The following is an 18,092-nucleotide window of genomic DNA, read 5'->3' as shown; positions in this document are numbered from 1 at the left end:
GGAGAGCATCCCAGCCAGTTTTACAGCAATGGCAGGTGCATAAGGGAGTAGGGACTCCATCAGGTATCCTGGTCTGCAGCAGTGTAGGGCTTTATGTCAACACAAGCACCTTGAACTTGGCTTGGTAGTACACTGGTAGCCATTGCAGCTATTTTAGAACTGGTGTGACATGTACTCACCAGCCTGCTCCAGTCGGCAGCCCCACACAGAGTGCACTGCAATAATCAATTTGTGAAGTTACCACTGCATGGATCACTGTGGCCAAGTTATCCCTGGCTAGGAATGGCCCTAGATGGCACACCAGCTAAAGCTGGCCAAGAGCGTTTCAAACCCTATGGAGGCTACCAGCGTTTCCATTGGCAATGCTAAATTGAAGAGTACCAACAGACTATGTGGCTATTCCTTATAGGGGGCTGCAACCCCATTCAGAACTTGCCCAATTCCCAGTTGTGGGAACCTTCAATTCACAGGGCCACCATCTTATCAGGATTCAATCTCAGCTCATTGGCCCTCATACAGTCCATTACCAGAACCACAAACTGACCAAGAAGTTGCCTTGCCTCTCCTAACTCAGGTGGAAAAAAAAGTAACAGATCTGTGCATCATTAGCAAGAGTGTATGACAAAAATCGCTTGTATGTCCACACTCACACAAACATTACCAGACCACTTATTTGCACCTTACCCTCTGCCACAAATATTGATATCTACCCTTCCACTCCGATGGCCTTTTTGCACACATTCACTATGAAGGCCTTACTAAAACCCTACCCACTTGTGAAAAGCGGGGGGGGGGCATGCTCCTCGATTCTCCACCCTTGTTATCAATGTCAGCCCAACATGGCTTCCGGCTGAATGTCTGCAGCGCGGAGTCTGCCGGACTTCCGTGCACAATTTAGAAGCTTGACCACAAAGGGAATTTCATGACGGAGAAGGGGGGAATAGGACTGAGGTCACACAAAAGACTTGGTCCAGCAGGCACAACATTTTATTAATGGACTCTTTCTAGAAATACCATACATGATCCTTACAAGGCATTTGGAGGTACTTGGCTTTCTCCAAATCATACACAGCATTTAAAAAATAATTATTAATGTTAAATATCTATATGGTGTTTCTGTGGTATATCTGATTGATACCTGCCTCACCTGTGAAGGTGATGGCACTGAGAACTGGTCCTCAGGGGTCCTCGGGGGTGGAGAAAAGGGAGGCTTGGAACGGGCAGTCCTTCAGATAACATGAGCCCAAGATAGGGAAGATCCCCCCCCTTTAAACAATGTGATAAATGTTATGTCAACTTTGTCTCTTTATATTTCAAAGTTGCAGGCAATGTCTAGCATTTGAGCCCTATTTTGGTGTAGGTGCCACTTATTTATTTCCCGATAGAACACTGTCTGAAACACAACTGTGGCCATAAAAATACACAGAACCCAACCTGAGCCGATGGATTCAAGTTTAAAGACATATAGGACTTTATATGTTAACATCAGCTCCTTGAACTGAATCGTAACCGGAAACCGGTGAGCATTGTTTTAAAAACAGAAAGCCCGTGTTCCAAGCCACCCATGCCAATCAATTATGTGGTGGCCATGTTCTGAACATGGGGATGTTTCCAAGGAGAGCCCAATACATTGTAGCAGCCAAATCTTCACCTAGGGCATGGGTAAGTGTGACAAGAGGGTCTGGAGCTGGAGAAAGCAAAATCATTTCCCTGATAGCACTTGGGCATCTAAAGTAAGGGCCCGAGCTAACAGTCCTCCTAAGCTGCAAAACTGGTCTTTCAGGGGAAGTGCAACCCCATCCAGGAAAAGGCTGAACGTCACTTATCAGATCCATTAAAACACCCAACTACCAGGATTTCCAATATTGGTATTTTGCTTCAATTTCTTACCCCATCATTCAAACCATTACTGATTCCAGTCACCCACTCAGCACTTCCATCACCTCATCTGACTCAGATGCAAAGGTGACAACGGAGTCCTGCATTTTAGTGATCTATTGGTGACACTTCAGCCCAAACCTCTGAACAGCCTCATATACATTTAGATCAAGGTAGCCAATAGGGTGCCCTCCATATGTTCTTGGACTACAACCCATATCATCTTTGGCCACTGGCCATGCTGCCTGGGAGTTGTAGTTCAACATTACATTGAAGGAACCGCATTGTCTGATCGCTCTTTTAGGTGTCTACCACCTATCCAACGAACTAAAACCAGCTTTTCTTTCTGACCCAAGAAAAGGGGAATATAATTTAAAGAAACCCAAACTAGGCTATTTTTAATGTTTTCTTTTTCCTTTCATATTTCAACAACACATCTGAGCCCAAAGGCTACATAGTTGCAGGGTAATAAGCACAAAATTGGGCAACTGCAGAACTTTTAACAGTGTCTTCTTGGTACAGTGAGCTGTGGCAAAAAGCCCTGGGAGAAAAAAAATAATCATGTACCAACTTAAATTAGCTGGAGGCAAAGATAAAATATTGTATTTTCATATAGTGTAGTTTGATTTTATCTCACATGCAAATCAGGGACACATGCAGCAGCATTTATTATAGCCTCTCTCCAAATGATGGAAAAGAGACTAAGTACACACTATAATATTATGATGAAGAATACAGAAAAGGTCCAAGTTGCCAATGGAGGTTACATAAATGTTTACACAGAGATGAAAAATATGTTACATGCATTGCCTTCTGTTAGTAATAACAAGATGTAACCACTTTGAGTTGTCCTGCATCTGTTTAAATTTGTGGCACTAATTCACATCAGTTAAACCTGTGCAGTACAATCTTAGATTTGTAAGTCTCACGAACTTCAATAGGACTTACTTCCCAGAAAGCATTGTGTAGGATTGCTTAGTTTGTTCATCTACCGATTAAGATGAGTAAAGCTAGCAGTCCTGCATAATTTAAAATAGTTATTTTACCACAATAAAATGTAATTAGCAGCTGACTGGTCTAGATTTTTGGAACTCTCATAAGACCCAAAGGATCCAGGTAGGATACATTGGGAGATGGGAAGAAAAAGGAGGAGTGGTTTTTAAAAGCAATGCAAACTTGAGATGGAATTCGTTTTGATATGTCATCCAAAATGATGTCCTCTTGTGCAGGGAAGTGTCAGAGAAGTGTTATCTTAGTAGAAATAATGATGCTTCCTATCCAAAATAAACCAGCTGGAAGAACATGGACAAAAACTAACGAGAAAGATGAATTTATGGCTGGAAGGATAATCTATTTCAAAGAGGTGCACTATGCAGAGAGAATGAAAGGGTAATATACTGTAATATAATTCCTCCTCGTGCCATTTATTTATTACACATATAACCCACTTAGGTCCTCTAAGGAAGTCCAATACCAGTAAGATTTAGCTTGGTTTTATTTCAGTTTTGTCCAATTATTTTCACTCCCTTTGATAAACATACACATCCAATTCAGTGGATAAGTTCAGATGTTGTGGCCAAACCAAGCTTTGTCTACCCAGACTGTTCTTCAGGCTTTTGTGTAATCCCTCCTTTCTTTCCTGCTTTCTTATGCACCAATTCCCTCTTTGGTTTGCAATAACTATAGTTTGACAAGCCATCCCAATTTTCGAAAATTACGGTTGTTTCAAACTACAGCTTGGTTTTGAGAATGGGATATCAATTTGAACTGACTTTCCAATTCCGATAATAACAATAGTTTGCTCAAAGCCCAGGAAATGATCTGGGAGTGCGCAATAGGCTAGTGTTTCTCTGGAGCTAAAAAGGTATAGACTTTGGTTACGAGATTTCTGGGAGTTCCAATAAGATAGCAGTATTTTAGAAACCCCATAGTTTGCCCTATTAGTCATCATGGCAATTTATAGTTATCATGAAGCAGGAAATGAGGGAGGGAACCACCGCATGCAAACCCAAGACAAGGCCCTGAAGACCACCCATGGTGTGGTTGTGAACCAGGCCACTATTAGCAAACTATTGCGTTCTTCTTATTCATTATGAAAAATAATCAAAATATACTGTACAAAGTCAAGAATCACACAAATAAGCATGAGCTTGCAATAAAACAACTCCCTCCTTATTAAGGCAATTGAAGAGCTTTCTGTGGAAACTAAAAATATAAGAATTTGTTTGTTCCAGCATTCAGTAATCATATGTATATTACAAAAAACAGGATAGTATACCTCTGGATAGTAGGTAATACAAAGATCGTTAACATCTTGCTAACTTTCCTAGCTAATAGCTATTGCAAGACTGTTCTCTGTCAAAACCCATTCTTGAACAATCTGTCTTATTTAGCAACACAGCACCATCTTGGGATCAGTTCTGTATGTTATTCCATGTGAAGAATAACTAGACAAGGAAAGAAAAATGTAACCATGCGCTGCTAGGAACATCATCCAAAAAACCAAACCAAAATCTGAAAAAATAGCTGGCACAAAAGACAGTAACATCAAATGCTTGTGAACAAGGGAAAGTCCTGAGATGGTACTAAAAATATTGTAGTGTTGGTGCCAGGTGGGGAGAGTATTTCACAAGCAGGGGCTCTTCCTCTTTGCCTCCCTCTAAACCACCAAATAAACTCACTCCAGAATTTTCATAATGTCATAAACTTCAGTGATGCAGTTGCCGCCCCTAAACTAAGTAGCATCCCAAATGTTTCTTCATAAGGAAGCTACTCCAAGCTCTTGATGGGGAACTTGCATCCCTCCAAATATTGCTGGACTTGGACTCTGTCATGACTAGAGTTTGGATTTGATATCCCGCTTTATCACTACCCGAAGGAGTCTCAAAGCGGCTAACATTCTCCTTTCCCTTCCTCCCTTCCTCCCCCACAACAAACACTCTGTGAGGTGAGTGGGGCTGAGAGACTTCAGAGAAGCGTGACTGGCAGCAGCTGCATGTGGAGGAGCGGGGAAGCGAACCCGGTTCACCAGATTACGAGTCTACCGCTCTTAACCACTACACCACATGACTTGGGGACCCAGCCATGCATAGTGGGGACTGATGAGGAGAAGGTTCAGGCATCTTCCTTGAGGGAAGAACACCAGCACCTCATTCAGGGCCCCAGAGAACACAGCTCTACCACCATATCTTGACTCAGAGGGAAAGCCCCTGCAGAACACCTGTCTCCCTAGTCTCATAGAAGCCATAGACTGCTATATAAGGTGACGACTCTTCAACCAGACCGCCTGCTCTTTCAGGGAGGTAAAGCCTAGCACACGACAGGTCTGATCAGCCTACATAAGGTTCTGGTTGGCCCCACAAGGGACATCATCGCCAGTAGCTCTATTTATAGGGCCCCTTGGAGCTGTCCAAGGTTCTGTATACTCTCTTCTTTACCTTAGCATTGCCAGCTTCCCCTGGAGCCTTAGGTGCCCACCAAACTGTACCAATGCCCATGATTCCTGACCATTGATCAGGCAGAATGAGGCTGATGGGAGCTGGAGTCCAACAAGTTATGGGGAGCCTTAATGGATTGAGCCATCAAGCGGGAAAGGAAGAAGGCACAAGAGACAGAGCTCAAAGGATTACAATGTTATACTAAGTTAACTGAATGTACAACTTGATGTTTCTAGTTCAGCTGTAATAGTTTTCAACTTTTCACAAATGATGAAAGGAGTTACAGTGGTACCTTGGGTTTAGTACTTAATTTGTTCCGGAGGTCCGTTCTTAACCTGAAACTGTTCTTAACCTGAGGCACCACTTTAGCTAATGGGGCCTCCCACTGCCGCTGCGCCCCCGAAGCACAATTTCTGTTCTCATCCTGAAGCAAAGTTCTTAACCTGAAGCACTATTTCTGGGTTAGCGGAGTCTGTAACCTGAAGCGTATGTAACCTGAAGCATATGTAACCTGAGGTACCACTGTACTTAAATTAAGCTTGCAATCAGACTGTGCTGATTGGTTAAACTGGAGCTAAGGCAAATAGTTCCAGAAAGGTAACCCATTCTAATGTTCTTTTGAGGCCTTAAGCCCTGAGTGAAACCAGGTGCTAAAATCTGAGCAAAACATGATGCCAAACTTAAGTCTCACACTGAAGTCAGAGCTATCTCACTACAGAGCAAGCAAAAATAAACTACCGTATGTTGGATGTCAGCTGGTTGGAGATGAGGCAAGCAGTAAATCAAAACAAGAACTGCAAAAGGCAACATATCTCTTGGATAAGTTGAGACGGAACTGACCTAGCTACCTGGGAGGTATTTATAGGAATCATGGGGCATTAAAATTTAGAGAATCAATGTGGTGCAGATGATAGTGTCACATAAGGCGATCCATGTCCAAATCTATGCTCAGCCATAAAGTTCATGTGGTCACCTTGAGCCCCTTACTGCCTCTTAGCCTCACTTCGCCTCCCAGCAGGTTAATGATTATAAAATGGAGGGAGTATTTCTTACTGATTGTAGGTGGAGTTTCTTACCACCTGGTCCAAAGAAAGAGAAAAATGGCAAAGTTTTGGCTAGAGCGTAGATGAGAAACCTGTGACCCTCTAGATGTGATTGGATCCCATCTGCCCAGACCATTGCCATGCTGGCTGGGACTCCCTCGGAAGGTGGTGGAATCTCCTTCCTTTTTAAGCAGAGGTTGGGTGGCCATCTGTCATAGATGCTTTAGTTGAGATTCCTACATTTCAAGGGGTTGGACTAGATGATCCTCAGGATCCCTTCCAATTCTATGATTCTATGATTCTGTTGTTCACTGCTAGACCAGACAGGATAGCAGAATCATTACAGGTGGCAGCTACTTCCTCATCACAGCAGAACTGCTATCCCTTAAAGCATCTGCAAAATGAAGTGCCTCTCGCTGAGAGCCAGTGTGGTGTAGTGGTTAAGAGCGGTAGTCTCGTAATCTGAGGAACCGGGTTCGCGTCTCCGCTCCTCCACATGCAGCTGCTGGGTGACCTTGGGCCAGTCACACTTCTCTGAAGTCTCTCAGCCCCACTCACCTCACAGAGTGTTTGTTGTGGGGGAGGAAGGGAAAGGAGATTGTTAGCCGCTTTGAGACTCCTTAAGGGGAGTGAAAGGTGGGATATCAAGTCCAAACTTTTCTTCTTCTTCTTCAAGTTCTATGCTACCATTGCTGATTAGTGCTGGATCTGGCCACAGGAATATGAGACTTTCCCCCATACTGATCCTGCTAGTCACCATGAATTAGCAGTGGCTGTAATGAGGATTGCCTGGCTGAATATTTACATAGTTATCATCCTGCTGGCACTCACAATTCAGATTGCTCATCACACACGGTATCTTTGCTTCCATTTTACTGCGCATTTATGAAACCCACCAAAATATTCCTTATATGAGAAAAATCTTTTCATCCTTGTGTTAACCATTAGGTCTCCTCCTCCTCCTTGGCTTTGCCTGATGGTGCAAAGTGCCCTGAACTCAAGCTCAGCTCTCTATTTAGAAATAGTGCTCCTCTGTGAAGTACAAATATCCATCCTTCCCCTCACCACTTCTTTCCAGTTTTCATCTCTTCACCCCCCAAAATCATGACCAGTAGGGAAGGTTCTCCTTTTCAGAAAGGAATTCTCAATGCTCTGCACCAGGATTGCAGGACCTGTGACCCTACAGAAGCTTTTGGACTCCAACTTCCATCATCCCTGACCACTGACCACAAATCTGAGGCTGATAGGAGCTGAGTCTAACACCACCTGATGGGCTGCGGGTGCCCCATTCTTGCTTGATGCATTCCTGATTGAAATAGACAATATCCATGCAGAAAGAGAGAAAAAACCAAACTCATAGGATTCCAGAAGATGACAATGTAAGATTGCATTGTAATTGGCCCGCTTGATCTATTTACAAAACATCCATGGTACAAAATTAGTTCTTTAGCAAGTGAAGCAAACTAAATTAGTCTGCAAATCAACATCTTAAGACTATCATATATTGCTGATTTGACTTTACTACACTATTTTATAGAATGGATTTCTGATCAGTGTCTACATTACTATGTTTTAGACCTATGCTTCAAGCTTTCTTATTCATGCAGGCTTTCCCTACCATAGTTGCCCATGCTGTTGAAGATATTTTGCTCTTTTTCCGTTTTGTATTTTGCATATACCGTAATTCCAGGTTTTAAAATGCACATTGCTCATGTATTTTAAAACGTTAAGCGGTATAGAAATTCCAACAAACAAATAAATTCAACAAATAAGTCCTTGTATCAGCAACATTTTTTTTCTCGTCTTCTTTCTCCCTCTCTTTTTCTTAAAAAGGAGGAAGATTTCCGCAAAATTCAAAAGTTAAATCATCTTTTCTTTGAGATTGTATGCCAAGACCTGCAATTCTACCAACATCATTCAGTTTTTTTTTGGGGGGGGGCACTAGAAAGGCTCATTTCCAAATTGTAATAGACATTTCAGAATATGCTAGCACACTAGAAAGATTGCACATCAAAACTTCGAATGCTGCAATTCAAGGTTTCCATGCTGTCCAATATGACTGACAAGACAGGAAGCACCTCATACGAAATCATTCCCAGTGGTTTCTCAAACATGTACAATGTCGCTTTCTGTTTTACTGCGACAAATGGAAACACCAAACAAAAATAGCTGTTGGTTCTGATGTTCAGCTTGCAGCTTGGTTCTGGGGAAAACAACAGCTCATCCCACACCCCACACAGAGCTTACAGAACCTCTTTTTTTTTGGGGGGGGGAAGTGTACAGCAGGTGAATCTAAGTTATCCTTAGAGGAACTGGACATGAAAGGACTTTCTTTAAGTGAATCCACCTGTCCTTTTGATTCCTTTTTACAATGCAGAAAGTTTTTCCCATTGAAACTATCACCCTTAATTCTGTAGCCACTCTTAATAATTGTTGGCATAGGTTTCGAGACAATTTTTGTGATTGCTTAGAGTTCCACAACAAAATGTGTGTGTGTGTGTGTGTGTTAGATAATATCAATCCATTAGTCTATGATTCTATACGGGGGCCCATCTAAGGGCATATATATATGATGATGCTAGACTGATAATCCGTTAAAACCATAGAGTTCTAAGCCTATTCAATGCCCAAAGAGAGATTTCCTGAAAGGCGTGCGAGACAGTCTTTGCATTCTGAAGGAAATGCAATTCTTAAAATTGCTCACCAATATTTATTTTTAATGGAAGGTGTATCCACATAGAAACAGTTAGGATTCTGATGGTTACATCTCCAATACCTAAACAGTGACATCCTGTAGACTTTATTTGCAGCACAGCCTTACATAGGTCTAGTCAAGCCCCACTGAATTCAGTGAGGCCACGCTCCCAGGTAACATAAGACGAGACTGCAGGATCAGGCCAATGGCTCATCTAGTCTAACACCCTGTTCCCATAGTGGCAAACCAGATGCCAGTGAGAAACCAGGGAACGGGACCCAAATACTAGAACGCTCTCTACTCCTGTAGTTTCCAGCAACTGGGATTCAATGGCATTACTGTCTCCAACCATGGAGGCAGAGAATTACCATCATGGCTGGTAGCCATCAATAGCTGCCACCTCCACAAATTTTCCTAACCCTTTTAAAGCCATCTAAGTTGGTAGCTACCACTGCCTCCTGAAACTATGGGTTTCATAGTTCAACTATGCACCACATGAAGAAGTACTTCGTTTTATTTGTGCTGAATCTTCCAATGTTCTAGTGAATGGGTGGCCAACTCCCAAGAGACTGCAATCTACTCACAGAGTTAAAAACTGGCAGTGATCTACGCCCTTTTGGGGAGTTCAGGTCAAAGTTGTTTAGCTTTTCTTAGGTGGGGAAGCCCTGTTTTTGTGGGGTTCAGGTCAAAGTTGTTTGAGGGGAGCCAGTGATCTACCACAGATGTCTAGTGATCTACTGGTAGATCATGATCTAGCTGTTGGACATGCCTGTTCTAGTGTTATGGATGGGATAAAAACTCCCCCCCCTTTCTCCATGTTATGCATCCTTTTTATAAACTTCTTTCATGACACCTCTTACTTGCCTTTTCTTTAAACCAAATCAATATGTCACACACACTGCTGTCTAGGGGAGTCACTCTGTCCCCTTGACCATTTTGGTTGCCCATTTCTGAACCTTTTCCTACTCTATAATATCCTTTTTGCGGTCAGGTGACCAGAATTATACATAGTATTCCTACTGCAGCCACACCATACATTTGTATAACAACATTATGATATTGGTAGTTTTATTTTCAATTCCTTTTTCTAATTATTCCTAGCGTGGAACTCTTAAGTCATGTATGAACAAGTTTAAAGAACAAGTCCCAATACTCATCCTTGGGGGTACTAATTTTTCTACATCCCTTCGTTCAGAGAAATGTCAATTCATTCCCACTCCCTGCTTCCTGCTTAACCAATTCCTGATCCACAGGAGGACCTCTCCTCTTTTCCCTTAATTGTTAAGCTTACTCAGGGGTCCTTGTTGAAAACTTTTTTGAAGTCCAAGTACATTATATTAACTCTAATCGGTTTGTGAGACAGGTTCAGGGTCAGAGGATTTCAGCCTTCCTTTTTCCTGAAGTACCACATCCTCCCCCGAAGACATAAGCTTCCTCTTGGGAGTCCAATTTGTTTCTTAAGATGAATCATGGCATAAATTAACTAGAAGTTTTCGCTTGCAAGCCCAACTGCATTGGTTCACACCCAGTCGGGCCATTAAAATGTAATGACAAAAAGGGTGGAAAGCTTGGGACACAATCTGCACGCAGTGCAAACTTTGGGAAAGTGGTCCGGGATTCTGTGCATCTTCTCACTGAACCAGACACCCCTATTAGCATCCTTGTGAAATTCCCACAGGAATATATCCGTGATGTGCAATCTTAGGAAGCAAGCAGGGTCAGCCTCTTTCGCTGTATTCGGCAGCCTTTCTGTCTTGCTTTTAATAATAGCCAACACCTGATACTCTCCAAAATAAAGAATGCGACTCTCCAGAGTGCAAATGATTTTTGTTTGCAGAAAGCAGAACCCCAGAAATCAAATATTTTCATACACACCACACTTTCGTGAATTCTTTTCTTCCTATAAAAATATTTTCTCACAAAAGGAACCCGACAGCGATGGCTCAGAAAGCTACTTTAGGCGTGCCTAAGGAGTTGGACGGGCCTGGTGGGATCAAAATGGTTTTTCATTTGAATGGTGGATGAGAACGCTGTATCTTTTTAATGTTTCAAAAAGAGATTTGCCATGAGGCAAATGGGGACTACCAGCCCAAAGTCTTCTTGCCACGTAGAACTAGGGACCACACTGTTCTGTAGATTCAGGCCACTATAAATTCTTATCTGAAGGTTATATATATATATATGGGTGGATTGTAAACACAGCAAGGAAAATTCCCAAGCCAACTTTTTTCTTTCATCTGACCGAAGATATTCAAAATATATAAAAAGTGCAAACATTGCCCTAATCGGCTTTGTAAACAAAACCCAATCAGGTTACCTTCCATAACCATTATGCAGGTATATATCTTAATAGCTACTGAATTGCATGAGTAACACACAGATTTCTAAAAAAACCCCAAAACCAAACAAACCATAAACTCCTGACCTTGGCTGTGTGGCTGTAATTCTTTAACTGTGAGGGGGAAAAATAGCTTAATATTGAGGCTGTTATGTTCTCATTTTTGGATCTTGACTTTGTTCAAAATTAAGAGAAACTGGAAACTTTGCTCTAAGAGCTACCAACTGGAATTTAAGCATGAACACCAGCAGAGGAAGATCAGCCTGACCCAAACAGGGTATAACAAATGCTTATAACTCAACACTTCGTTCTGGCCTCAAATAACTGATTTTCTCTCTTCTACCTTTCTTTCCCTTTACTCCTCTTCCCTTTTTAGTTTGTAAGTCTGATGGCTGGCCTCTTTCACTCTCTTTTTATTGAAGTGAGCTGCTTGGGGAGACAATAGCTGTCTGAAATGGTCTGAGAAGCAGGATAAAAATATAGTAAATAAATACGTAAGAGAAACACACCCTTGGGAAATTGCGCTGAGGCAGTAGCCAATTTTCTTTAATTGTTAAGAAGGATTAAGGGCTCATAAAAAGCGGCTTCTAATTAAGGGCTTTTTTTTTTAAAGGAATCAGTAAAATAACTCAACCATTTTCCTCCTGATTTACACCCCTTGGAGCTCTACTGATTTAAAACACAGAGACGTGCAACTGCAGACCTGACCATCAACAGTGAAACTTTCACCAACTCCTGAACAACGCAGAGTGTTCGGATAGAAAACTTTCCAAGCCGGCAAGTTCTTCTCAACGGGGGAGAAAGTGGACAACAGCAACCGCTCTGTCCAAGTGATGTTTTTTCAAGATTTGTTGCCTCAGTCAAAATTACTCACCGACAATGACAGCAATGATGGTGAAGAGCACAAAAAAATTCCTCAGTAAGTAACTTTTGACATCATCCTTTGTGATGCTCTGCACTTTCTTCTTTGCCAGGAGAGTACGTTTCCGGACCCCTTGCTGAATGCGCTCCATCCTGTTGCCTGACCTCGTGTCTTCACCGTTACTTTTAGTCATCTATAGCTCACAACGCCTCTACTTTATAGATTTGCTGCTGTTAAAATCTCTGTGGTGGTGGTGGTGGTGGGGTGAAAACTCCTTTTCCTTGATCAGTGACAACAGAAACCCTAAAAGAGAGAGAGAGGGAGATTGAGAAAGCCGAGTTTTCAATAAGTGCCTTCAAAACCATGCAGTAGAAACCCAACTTTCAGCTCTTTTATGCAAACATTTTTTTAAAAAAATTATAATAATCAAGGCATTGTAGTCAATATGGAATAATTTACACCACACCAATGGAGAATAGAGTCGCTTGTATGAAGAGGGGCGCGGACACAATCCAGCTATTTTAGGGCACAACGGTATGCGTGTTTATTCAGATATGAACTGCACTGTGTTCATTGGAGCTCAGCTAAGCAGCATATTAATGCATCCTCAAAGTTCCAGTGCTTAGATTAAAGAACAGGTTTAGCACCCCCACTAAAAGCAACAGGACTTAAATTTGGCTGCGTTGCGTCAGGATATCTTACGGTTGCTTTAAAAAATCTATTTCAGATCAAATTACTTATTATTGTTATATATTTTGGGGGGGAATCATATCACACTTTAGCCAAATTTCACAGCTTTTGTGCAAATCATTTTTAGTTCTCTGCTGACAGTATATGAGTAATTTGCATTATCTTGTACATGACCCCAAACAAAAGCATGCAATCCATTCATCTGCTGTATTTAAGAAGGTTGCTCTTAGGCACTTTCCCTTCCACAGGCACTACCTTCTCTTGAGGTATCCTGTAGTCTGCATATCAACTCAAAACAGGACAAATTAGAGTTTAAACCCCTATTAGAGGGACACTGCTTGCTTATTACACATTTACACTCACAAGTACTAATATTTTGATGTGCAGTTCACACATCAAACACCCAATTCTAAAGGTGTGCATGATTGGGATTTTAAAAAAATCCTTGACTTAAATCCAACTTCACCTTCCACGTTTGATCGTAGTATTTAAGACAGCTGTTCGCGTCTCCCACTGCAAAAGTTATGAGGCTGACTCACAAAAGATTAGAAATGATGAGAAGCTGGGCACAGACAACAAGATTTTCCAATTGTATCAACTGCTTAACATCTCTAGTAGCCGGTGGTTTCCAGCTACCGAAAACCATAGAAGTTTTAATAAAGTTTCTCACAAGTACCTGCTGAAACATTCATCCTCTCAGCCGTGTTGAAATATTAATTTCTGCATTATTTAGAACAAATTAAAGTTTCCCACTGTCTGCTGGTTTTGGAAAGATATCGTTTTGGGGCAGGGGAATCCTATTTGTAAGGGGTATATTTTTTTTGCTGCAACCCTATACCCCCTTTTTTTGGGAAACAGGTCCCACTGAACTTTGGGGAACTTACCTCTCCAGGAGACACTTCACAGGTCATTACGCTGTTAAAGAAACAGTCGCTCTTCTCCCGCATCCCAAATCAGGACCCCCCCCAACCTGTCCGTATCAATATCCTGGGTGCAAGGAGTACCCCAAAGGGAGACAGCATCCACTGAGGCAGGAAAGGGCCGGGGGTGCCAAGGGGAGAGGAAGGCATATGCAACTGGAGAAGGGATAGCACAGCGAGACTCTGAACCTCGGGGTCGCGGGTTCGAGCCCCACGTCGCGCAAAAGATCCGCGCACTAAAGGGAGTCCGGACTATACGATCCCCTCGCAACTCTACAATTCGAGATCGAGAGCGCGCGCTCACCTTTCCAGACTCCGAGCGAAGCGGGCGGGAGGCAAGAGGCGAGATTCCCTCCGGATCGAGCGGAGACCACGCGGGGAGGGTCGGAAGCTGTCCGGGGAAGCAGGAGCGAGAAGGTGGGCCGGGGGCGCAGGCTGGGACTCTGCCGGAGGCAACTTAGAAGCGCAGCAAGTTAAGGAAAGGGGAGGAGCCGCGCCTGGCAAATGTGTGTGCGCGCAGGCGGCGGCGGCGCCGAGGGGCGCTGGGAGGCGAGCCTGGCGAATACTGATGAGCCTCCGCGCTCCGCAGCCGGGGTGGCTTTCCTTTGTGCGCCCCCCGCCCCACTTTTAGGCCACTTTCACGCTTTGTCAGTTCAGCTTCCTTGGAAATGCAAACTCTGGACCCGGGAGAGAATGGCGAGCGCGCAAGCCTCTCCTCTTGCCTTCGTCGCCTTGCCAAACGAGATTTCTGGGTCTCCAGATAGCGTTATGCAGCATTATATACATGCATCTATCCTTTTAGGATAATAATAATAATAATAATAATAATAATAATAATAATAATAATAATAATAATAATAATAATAATAATAAATAAATATTTTAAAAAATAAAAAAATAATAGTGGTGCAAGTGTGCGCTCTCTTTTCAAGTCTTCCTGTAGGAGGTCAGGAAACGTGTTGGTATTTTTATTTGTGTGTGCGTGTGAAATCAGTGCTCTGTGAAAGCTGCCCCAGAGGGCGAGTAACCTGTCTGCGATTTCTCAGGAGTGAGCAGGACCAGGACAAGGGAAAAGTCAACAGAAGCACAGACGGCTCTTCTTCCTTTTGGTCTGTCTCCCTGCCCTCTCCCGTGACTCGTCGTTACGCTGCATTCAAGACTGTTCTGTCAGCGTTTTTTTTTAAAAGCCTCCCGAAGTAAATTCAAGCCCAGCCGAAACTTTCAGCGCTTTAGGAAGGCGTGAAAGGTAACGAGGGAAAGGACAGCTGCTTCGAAGTTTCTCTTTTGCTTTAATTTACTGCGCACCCAGGATGCAGACTTCCAAAGAATGAGCGCATTTTAAGATGCCGAGCGAGACGTTGCACACAGTTTCAGAGGAATGCTGGTGGCTCCTTCAGGCCACTCATAAGACATTTCCATATTTATTTTTACTCCCTGAGTCATGGATAAAAAATGCATACCTCTATAACTGCAAACGTCTTCCCTGAGGTCACGTCCATACATTTAAAGCACTCTTATATCGCTTAAGAAGTCATTGCTTCCCCCAAAGAATCTTGGGAACTGTGGTTTGTTAAGAGTGCTGACCTCAGAGCGCTATATTTCCCAACATCCATCACAAACTACAGTTCCCGGGCTTCTCCGGGACTGCTAAAGTGATAGAAGAGTGCTTTATGTAAGAACATGACTAGTTCTGATGGATCTGGTCAATAGCTCATCTGGATAAGTTTCCTGTTCTCACAGTGGCCAACCAGATATTTGTGGGAATCCAATAGGCACCAGCACTTGCCCTTTCTGCAGTTTCTGGCAACTGGTATTCAGAAACATACTGTCCCCAATCATGGAGGCAGAGTATAGCCATTGTGGCTAGGAGGCATGGAGAGATAGCCTTACCTGCCCTGAATTTCATTTATTAAATTTGCATGCCACCCTTTCACTCGTAGTTCTCAGTGTGGTTCACAAAATAAAGATCTATAACAATCATAGTGCTTGTTTCTGGAGTATCACAGTTTTAGCCAAAGGCTAACTAGCAAATAGGGACGCGGGTGGCACTGTGGGTTAAACCACAGAGCCTAGGACTTGCCGATCAGAAGACGGGGTGAGCTCCCATTGCTTGGTCCCTGCTCCTGCCAACCTAGCAGTTCGAAAGCATGTCAAAGTGCAAGTAGATAAATAGGTACCGCTCCGGCGGGAAGGTAAACGGCGTTTCTGTGCGCTGCTCTGGTTTGCCAGAAGCGGCTTAGTCATGCTGGCCACATGACCCGGAAGCTGTACGCCGGCTCCCTCGGCCAATAAAGCGAGATGAGCGCCGCAACCCCAGAGTCGGCCCACGACTGGACCTAATGGTCAGGGGTCCCTTTACCTTTACCTAACTAGCAAATAGCAGTAGAATGAATCCTAAAATAGCAGTAGACATATAACCAGAGTTTTGTTGTTCGCAATAATGGAAGAATGTATATTGCAGATCAGGAAAGGTAGCACAAAAGTCAAGAGGATGGCAACATAGTTAATGGGCAGAGTCAAGGAAGGTAAAAGAGGGAAGAAGGTTTCTCTCAGTAAATGGAAATCTTTAAATCTGTTTAAGCTATGTTGGGGGCCATTACTACCCCTTGTGAGAGCAAATGCCACAGTTTTACTATTTTATTTATTTATTTATTTCATAACGTTTATATACCACTTGACAGTAAAATAAAAGCAAAACCCCCCAAAGCAGTATGCACTGCGTTAAGAATTAATTTATTTTGTCTGCCCTGAATCTTCCATACTTCAGCTTCACTGCATGTCCCTGAGTCTTATAGGAGAACATTATGCATGAAGTAAAGAAAGTGGATATGGAGAAGTAATTGTCTACGCCTCTATCATGTCTAAACTCAAAAAGCCTGAAATGTTGTAAGCTTTCCTTATAGGGAAGGTGATCATTTTGATTGCCCTTTTCCAAACCTTTTCCAATTTGCCCAGTGGCCAAAAGACACTAACAAAACAACCCTAGATATGCCTACTTAGAAGTTCAGTAAGGTTCACTCCCAGGTAAGGGCACAGGATTGCAACCTGAGTGTCTGTCCAGAAAATAATCAAACTGAATCAGAACTGGGGTAGGTGTGGGGCCAGCTCTATCGTTAGGCAGAGTGAGATAGCTCAGGCATCAGCAAAGTGTGTGTACCATGCAGATGGCTCTGCATGGCAAAGGCAAGCCTCATATGTGCTGCTATGTTAGTGTTGAAGTCAGATTAAATGGCTAGCCCAGTTGGCCTCTGTATATAGAATTTTGTGTATATAGATGGCTGGCCATGGGTGGGAAAGGAATGGAGTATCTGGCGAACCAAATCAAAACATCAAACACAGTAAAACATCAACATCAAACATTAAAAATCTCCCTATACACCATCCCTGACAGCATCACTGACAGTATTGGCTGATAAGATCAATTTTTAAAAATCTGGCATTGGCATTATTTACTGATTTCTTTAACAATGTTTGTTGACAAAGTCATTTGCAAAGGTGCTGATGTGTTACAGATAAGATGGTGAACTATGGAGGATTTAGGAAGCAATCAGAATGGACTGCAAAATCAGAAAGTGCCACATGAATTTACCAGTAGATGGAATGATTTTAGACTAGGAAGCTAGCAAACAGTACTTTTCGCTAGCAGTCATAATTGAAATTGGAAGTGTGCAACCCATTGAAAGTCTGTGGGAACAGGGATGATGAACCAGTAACACTCTAGATGTCGCTGGACTCCGACTCCCTTCATCCCCAGCCAGCATAGGTAATGCTTAGGAATGATGGGAGTTGTAGTCTGCAGGGCCCATCCCTGTGCTTTAGAGGCACCATTTGAACACACACACACACACACAAAAAAAAAACAAACAACCCCAATAACCTCTAATTGTTTACCATGCCCAGATGATGTGGCCAACTGATCTCAAGTTTGGTGTGGAATATCTGCATGTTGACTGTGACACAAGGTGGACAAATTTGAGACAAATCTGTTGAGAATTGCAGTTTATGCATGTAATGGTGTGAACTAGTTAGAGTGGTGGAGGGGGACTCAGATTCTTCATGAATGCAATTTGGTTGTTTTTTTTAGCAGCGACAATGTTGTGTATGTAAAGGACACAAGTCATTTAAACTACTCAGCCAAAAAGGGAAAAAGTTCATTGTATGCAGCGCCTGATGTTAGCATAAATTTGCAAAAATACACATTTAGGGTTACAGAATCAGTAATCACAGCA

The 18,092-nt window shown here is 42.8% G+C and overlaps 1 protein-coding gene across 1 annotated transcript in view; it reads right to left on the bottom strand.

Moving 5' to 3' along the window:
- SLC1A3 (solute carrier family 1 member 3) overlaps positions 1-14,392 on the bottom strand; it is a 41,174-nt gene extending 26,782 nt beyond the window's left edge. Inside the window, exons 1-2 of the mRNA XM_082242016.1 lie at positions 14,168-14,392; positions 12,266-12,556 (exon numbers count right to left, since the gene is read on the bottom strand). Of these exons, the coding sequence (XP_082098142.1) occupies positions 12,266-12,446 (181 nt within the window). The 5' untranslated portion in view covers positions 12,447-12,556; positions 14,168-14,392. The remainder of the gene's footprint in view (positions 1-12,265; positions 12,557-14,167) is intronic.
- Positions 14,393-18,092: the final 3,700 nt, after the last annotated feature.

The sequence above is a fragment of the Podarcis vaucheri genome (assembly GCF_965113315.1).
Source record: "Podarcis vaucheri genome assembly, chromosome: 11".
Taxonomy (NCBI): domain Eukaryota; kingdom Metazoa; phylum Chordata; class Lepidosauria; order Squamata; family Lacertidae; genus Podarcis; species Podarcis vaucheri.
This window is presented reverse-complemented; position numbering and strand designations above follow the sequence as displayed.